At 38.6% G+C, this 7,957-nt stretch overlaps 1 protein-coding gene across 1 annotated transcript in view; it reads right to left on the bottom strand.

Annotated features, from left to right (window-relative positions):
- Positions 1-283: 283 nt before the first annotated feature.
- The window catches only part of LOC115446424 (TBC1 domain family member 1), a 39,495-nt gene continuing 31,821 nt past the window's right edge, over positions 284-7,957 (bottom strand). The window contains exons 19-25 of the mRNA XM_030173084.1: positions 7,130-7,282; positions 6,686-6,837; positions 6,140-6,238; positions 5,698-5,851; positions 5,072-5,241; positions 4,475-4,621; positions 284-3,932 (exon numbers count right to left, since the gene is read on the bottom strand). Coding sequence (XP_030028944.1) covers positions 3,084-3,932; positions 4,475-4,621; positions 5,072-5,241; positions 5,698-5,851; positions 6,140-6,238; positions 6,686-6,837; positions 7,130-7,282 — 1,724 coding nt within the window. The 3' untranslated portion in view covers positions 284-3,083. The remainder of the gene's footprint in view (positions 3,933-4,474; positions 4,622-5,071; positions 5,242-5,697; positions 5,852-6,139; positions 6,239-6,685; positions 6,838-7,129; positions 7,283-7,957) is intronic.

Genomic DNA, 7,957 nt, shown 5'->3' with positions numbered 1-7,957 from the left:
TTAGACTGGAGATACAATAATCTAATAATTATTCATATAACTAACGATACGAAACGATAATTACTAAAGATCATTCGTTACGGACCTTGTGGTAATCGACTGCGAACTAAAGCCTTCATAGGTTTGGTTCCAATAACCTTCCCTACTTTAATCTAAAATAAATAATGAGACGGCATTATAATGGGAAAGGGTAATAAGGTATAATAAGGAATAATGGACGGTCGTTTCCTCTCCTGTCTATCCTTTTACAGGAGAGCTAGATAAGTAAAATGAAACATACAAACAACCAACTAAAATAGCTTTATTTAATCACATTTCTCTCTATATCTAAGCTATATTCGTGCCTTTTACAATATATTGTTGTATAGAACCGAAAAAAGGTAAATAAAAGTTAATATACCGCTATTTTTAATAAACGATCCCAATCGCTTTTTTGATCTATCTCAAAAATGGACCAATCAGGACAAAGACTTTTTGTCATTCTTACAAATGAGATTTAGATTGGTTCATTCTATCGGATTGAAGATTGAGATTGGGATCGTTTATTAAAAACTGGTTTTACAACAATGCCAAGTATCGATAGAGTAAGTTTAGATTGCGCCACTAGATGGCAGAGCTTAACCCATAAAGCAAGAAACAACTGTGGCAACACCATTTTAGTCAAGCCGGCTATTCATGCTCTTTACAAAACTGGCTCTATATATAATTAGTATTTTTACCCTCTACCAATTAAATTTCCTACTATAGGCCTTTCCTATATCATATATTATAGTTTTTTTCGATTCTATGCAACAAAATCCACCTCTTGAGCAATCACAATACACTGCGAAAATAAACCTCGTGCCCTGCGTGAGAGAAGCGACGCGTTGCTATACTTTTGAACACATTTATTTATCAACATTTTGTTTAACCGTGTACAATTTTATCTGTTGGTGGTTACTTTCTATGAGTACATTTCATATAATAATTGAACTCAATTTTTTGCATCACCCTGTGTAAGATATGAGCTTCGTTACATAACACAATCAGTCTTACTTATAAACTTGTTTTAGCGTTAAAAGGTGGTTAAGTATTGTTTAACTGGCTGTCAAAAACATCACCGGTTCCTAATTTAAACCTTATTAAAAGGCAATAAGGCGGGTTTTGACTTACAGCTGATCGAGTAAATTTGTGTTTTAACTAAGCATATCATTGCGAAATAGTTATAAGTAAGACGTGAGTCTGGAAGTTTGTATTAAGATATTTTATTTACAAATCCCGGATTTATTAACTGTGTGAATGTATGTAACGCGGTAAATGAACCCTTAAAATGTAATCATCAACAGATTTTATTAAAACTAAAGTCACTTGAGAAGTCCCATTGTATTTGAAATTTTCAAGATTAATTATTTGCACCTAAAGTTAAATAACCGGAAACTAATTTTAATAATAACGTAATAATTACACGATAATTAATGGTAAATTATATTATTATAATGGTAAAATTTGGTGTAATGTTCAAAATAATTACTTAAACAACAACTTAATGTTTGTGGTGACGATCGACAAAGGGACTTTTCATGTAATCCAACAGTGTATAGGTAACGTATAATTTTTTAACATCTAAAAGGCAAGACTAGATTACTCTATGATTTCGATATATAATAGAATTATCCCGCGATTTTTTTTACCTTTCACCTAAATTTACTACACATAAATCATAGTAAAACCGGAAATATAAGTATACTTTGAAAAAGTAAACCGTAAGTGCTTTTGAATATGAAACAAATTTTATTTGACCCGTCAAAATAATTTAATATAAATTGTTTAAAAGTACCTAATTTTTTTTCAACAATTTATTACTACAGGGTGTTTCACAAAATAGGTATCTAAATGTAGGCAAAAAATGTTTTAAAATTTGACCATCACAACAAACCAGTTACTACACTCTCGTATTAAGCTATAAAAAAATCGCGAGTTAATACTATTCATTCTATAAATCCCAATTTTAAATATAATGGTCAGTATATACAAGACCAAGTGTATAACAATTAAAATTCAACCTTAAGTCCGTTCACATGGAATTGATTTGACAAAACTAAAAAAACTACTTAAACGGCGCCTTTAATCTTTTGTAATACTGAAATCGCCAGTATCCACAAGGGCATAAGGTTTACTCTTAATTGCCATTGAGTTTGGTCTCTACTCCTTGTATAATCATAATACTTTGGAAATCTCTGTGGCGATTTTCTAAAATTCTTTTATGGAGATGTTGACTATAGTATGAAGTTTGCTCAGCATTTAGTCGAGTATGATTGCTTAATTGTTGTTTATAATATCGACCTGCTTATAAAAACTGCATGACATGCCTCGTAAACAATATTCAAGAATGTGTACGAACGACGTGGTATATAGGTAGCCGTTCCTTGCAATTCTAATGCATTTTTCTACATTTATTTGTAATTTGTTCTAAGGTAATATTAATTTTGCAATTTCAGTTAGCAATAGCTAAACATGCATTTTGAAATCCATCTAGACGTTTTTACGTTATGCGCGAACACATTAACAGGCACTACTTTTTGTTACATATTATGAACAATTATTTAGAATAATTAAATAGTCAACATCCCTATTATAATAAAAACTCTAGATAGAACGGCAGAGCATACATGCAAAATTATTGTAAATTGTAAATCAATAATTTATGGTATATATTTTTTTGATGCCATTGTACGTTTATGTCGAAAGAACTCTTTGTATCCGTTGTTCTCTAGTTTCGATCGCTTTATCGCCACTCGTGACTAACTTCACGCCATCACCAAGCGTCCGTACACAATTGCCGTTATTGCAGCTACGAAATAAATCCTTAAGGCAATTTCAATAAGACTCTTTTTACTACAAATATATGAAAGCAAAAAGTTGATCACGAGATGATAATTCGCTATCTTCATTGGCCAAACGTTAATGTCAATTAAAAACTGTTTTTCAAAGGCATTGCATTTACCATTTATCATACGAAACTGAATGGCAAAATTTGCGATAGGCCAGTTTTTTACTTTAAAATAATTTAGCATGTTCTGTCGTCAAAGCCAGTACTGATGACCTTAAGACTGCTTCTCAGCGTGCCTGATAGGTCGAATTTGTTTCAACTTGGTCGACTGACCGTCGAATTTTATGTCGACGTCACAATCACTAAGGGGATGGGATATTATCGAGCAGTCATCCCTCTTATCTTCTGGACTTAGCGGAGTTACAAATCCACTGTCATCCAACTTTGCTTCTTCCACCTTCTCAATTTTAGGTTTTAAATTCAATGACATACTCTTCCTACTCTGGAACATATTTATGTCATCCAGATAGGACTTAGGAATTAGTTTCTCGTCTAATTTTCTTAAATTTTCATCAAAGTCGTTCTTCAACTGCTGTTCGAAGTATCTTTCTTGTCGTATCTGCTCGTGTGTGGTCACGAATGTCTTTCTTCCCAACTCTTTCAACGACTCCGAGAGATTCTCGTTCTCGAACCTTCTATTCTCTTCTCTCTCGTCCAGAACTTTCAACGGATAGTTCTTCGGAATGAGTCCGGAATGGACAGACTGCGATTTCTTCATTACGAACCTCTTATCGCTATCTGGAGAACCCTGTTTATTCATTTGGAGAACTTCTTCCTTATTCATTTTGGAGAATAAGTTAGGCGTGCTCATGCCTTGTTTGAATTGTTTTTTAGTTTCTTCAGATTCCTCGTTCGTGGTGAACTTCGTGGAGAATATCTTGGAGCTGAACGACAACCGTTTGCTGTGGTTCTGGACTATCTTTCTGACCTCCATTGGGACATCTGTCTTGTGGTGAGAGGTGATATACCGACTAAGAAGTGTTAACTGTTGTTCTAGGTTCTTGTTGATTGCATCTAAACGCGCTTGGCTCTTCTGGAAGTTAGTTATGGCTTCCATCGCGGACTGCGGGAAATAATAAAAAAATATAATTATATATTTTTATGATTGTTCATCATGATAATCATAAGATGAAGATGGTTTATAGAAATATTTGGCAGAAAGTTTCTTGTGCGAGTAAGTGTGGGTAGGTAACACTGTTTCGTCTATTTTTACGGTCAAGCAGTGTACAAGAATAGTTAAAAAGAATTGTATAATATTATCATTGTAAGCTCTATATATAATAAGCCGGCCAGAGGAGCGGGAGATATCGACGTTAAAACTTCGTTTAAATATAGACTCTTTTTCATTACTATGACATTATTATAAAACATGATTTATAAAAGTAATAAAGAAAAAAAAAAACTTACGTCAAATGTGTAAAAAGGTTATCAGGTTTCCAAATATAACATTATGGATAGAGAAAAGGAACACAAGGAATTTTCGACTGTATCTCCTTCCCTAAAGGCACATGAAATTAAAAAGGAAGGGAAAAATTTTAAAAAGTGGTAGAAGGAAAAAGAGAAAAAAATAGGAGATGAGAGAGAAAGAGACAAGGCTATACATACATCGAGTTCCTCGCTCATCTTGTAGTTGTCGGCGGCGAGCCGGCGGTTGTGGTCGGACAGCGCGGCGAGGCGCGGCATCTCCTCGCGCAGCACCGCGTACTCCACCGCGTACTCGCCCAGCTGCCGCGAGATGTCCAGCGAGTGCACCTGCACACCACACACCACCTCAACTCACCATCCACATCGCAACACTTCACTCCTTCTGGCTCAGGATGATCGAAGTGGAGAATGAGGTAAATGTGTATCCGGTTTCAAGCAGGCCGGCATAATTATGTTGACTCGCGAGGGATAATCATCACTCGAGGACGATACTCGTCTGGACCCTACTCAACCTATCATTAGATGCAGTGAGGTCACTTTGCCGTGCCGGTAAAAAAAATAACTTCTACAGTTACAGCCCAATGCCTGAGACGTCACAATAGTGATATGGTACCCTAAACATATGATTAACCAATATCCTCCATAGAATCAGCAGGAAAGGAAAATTAGTCTTGATACGTAGCGTTTTTGTATATTGTCTGCTAAGTGTACCATTTACTAACAGAATTACCGTACATTTATCATGCAACAAATAGTGTAACACAACTTGCAACATACCTTTTTCATGACCTTCTCGTACATATGCCGGTTCATGTCTGGCAGCTTGTGTTTCAGGTACTCTGCAGCCTCCTCGCAACTCTCGCACATCATCAGTCCGTCTTTATGAACGGATAACAATGCTAATGAGACGGAGAACACCACGTCCAGGGACTCCAGGAAGATCAGGTCTGGAAAGGAATTACATTTATAAAAGAAGTTATCTGACTGGATAGTAAGTCACTCGAAAGAAGGGTCCGTCTGCTTAGATACAACCGCAATATTTATTTTTCCCGCTAAGCAACATTGTGCATGCATGAGTATGTAACTATTAGAAAGATATCGTAACTAGAATAATTACTGGACATCGTCTGATACATCACGTGTCTCAAAATAACAAGCGCAATACAATACCAAATGTATCTAGTATAATTAATGAGCATTATGAGACTCATGTCTTGTCTCAAAGTTAGCGCAGTGGAATGCCACCCAGTACTTCGTAATTTAAAATTTTTGATGTAGTTGTGATGGTTTAATGGGTAGTCGGGCTTACTATCAGACGAGTGGCTCGCTGGTCTCATCATTAATATTTATAAAAAAAAATTACATTCAAAATCAAATGGTCCTTCAAACCGGACAATACCTACCAAACACCCTGACGACAAGACCCAGGGGAAACTGGCTGGTAAACAGCGTCAGCATCCAGGGCGCGGCGTACAATGCCGGGGATATGTCTAAGGCCTCCAGCTTAGCGTGAAGTTCTGGCTCGTGGTCCCGCAGCAGTCTAGACAGTTGGTACAACTGGAAATGTATAAATAATTTCATCAAGTAATTTTTAGTGCACGACATCAATTAATGAGCGGGTGGGATGGCTAATCGTTACTGAATTTGTCATTGAATATGCTAGGAGAATAATGTATGCGTGGAATCTTCGAGGAAATAATTTGAGAAAATGTATGAACCTGACTGATAAAATATTAGCAATACAGTTACATTACGGTAATTAGTGAAAAATTGACAAGACTCTAAAATTGTTAATACATTCGGACACTTAAGGTTATAGCATTAAGAAATAGAATCGAAACTGACCTGCACTTGTAAGGCACTCATGTCTGGAAGATATTGTTTTCTCAATCCTCTTCTAAACATTAAATGACGTAACAATATGAATGCATCTGCCTCCTCTGTCTGAAAATAGAAATAAGATTTAAATCTATCAATAAATATCGATCATCTACTTTTTTCAAGTGTAGTAAATTTTTGTGAAATTAATGTCATTGTTGATTGTACATAGTCATTTTTGGATAGTTATTTTAAGAGTACTTCTGGTAATTTTTTAAATAGTTTGTAGGAGCGACCAATTTCTAAATAAAAGGATTTGTTATCAGATTACTATTTTCATGGTTGTCTGTAAGAGATTGCTTTGTGCGATAAGACCGTCATTTGTAATTTTTTTTTTGTACTATTCTTTTTCTTTGGTGTACAATAAAGTATAAATAAATATTTTTTAGATTAGGCAGTACTTAAATTTGGGAGTCATTGAAATGTAAGGAAATAATTTTAATTTTTGATTTATTGTAGTCATTTTATATCAACTATAATTATTGTAATATACATATTACCATGAACACTTACGTGCAATAACAACACTCCAGCGACGAAGCTGAGGCCCTGACAGTACCCCACGTCAGGGTCCAGCAGCGAATACGCCTTCAGAATATTGTATAGAGCTAACTGTCCAGGTCCCAGGGCCGATGCGAAGTATGAATGTTTGGGGAACGTCCGACCTGGTAATTAAAGTAAAATAATACCTAACACTTATAGTTTTGAAATTTAGGGAACCGGGGCTTTATATTATGGAATGATCGAGATTGATTTAATAAAAGTACTAAGTGATTGAAGTTGTGCAGTCTGTTAATTAATGAGTAGGCAATGTCCTAAGTATTTATGACTAAAAGTCAGTGATATTGAAATGAATAATTTTAGTTTTAATAAATAGTTTTGAACATAGAATAATTAGTAAATGTCATCTCATTCACCACAGAGGTGTGTGAATGAGATGGGCCGGTGGTGACATACCGAGGTCGATGAGTATGGCGTGCTGGTGCTTGGTGAGCCCCGCCAGCAGCGCGCGGTAGGGCGTGTGGTAGTGCGGGTCCGGCGGGGGCGCGCGCCGCGCCGCCTGCTCCGCCAGGAAGTACCACACCGCGCCGCGGCACGCGCGCGGCACACCTGCGGACACAAGAGCGTCACTACCGTCGCACTGTGAGTGGTGTGTGTGTGTGTGTGTGAGCACCGACACTCACCCTGCATGACGGCCTGCGTGAGCATGTGGCGGTCGAGCTGCGCGGGGCGCGAGAGGTCGCGCGCGAGCAGCGAGTCCCACATGTGTGTGTGTGTGTGTGTGTGTGAGCACCGACACTCACCCTGCATGACGGCCTGCGTGAGCATGTGGCGGTCGAGCTGCGCGGGGCGCGAGAGGTCGCGCGCGAGCAGCGAGTCCCACATGTGTGTGTGTGTGTGTGTGTGTGTGTGTGAGCACCGACACTCACCCTGCATGACGGCCTGCGTGAGCATGTGGCGGTCGAGCTGCGCGGGGCGCGAGAGGTCGCGCGCGAGCAGCGAGTCCCACATGTGTGTGTGTGTGTGTGTGTGTGAGCACCGACACTCACCCTGCATGACGGCCTGCGTGAGCATGTGGCGGTCGAGCTGCGCGGGGCGCGAGAGGTCGCGCGCGAGCAGCGAGTCCCACATGTGTGTGTGTGTGAGCACCGACACTCACCCTGCATGACGGCCTGCGTGAGCATGTGGCGGTCGAGCTGCGCGGGGCGCGAGAGGTCGCGCGCGAGCAGCGAGTCCCATGTGTGTGTGTGTGTGTGTGTGTGAGCACCGACACTCACCCTGCAT

Source organism: Manduca sexta, chromosome 28, assembly GCF_014839805.1.
Source record: "Manduca sexta isolate Smith_Timp_Sample1 chromosome 28, JHU_Msex_v1.0, whole genome shotgun sequence".
Classification (NCBI taxonomy): domain Eukaryota; kingdom Metazoa; phylum Arthropoda; class Insecta; order Lepidoptera; family Sphingidae; genus Manduca; species Manduca sexta.
This window is presented reverse-complemented; position numbering and strand designations above follow the sequence as displayed.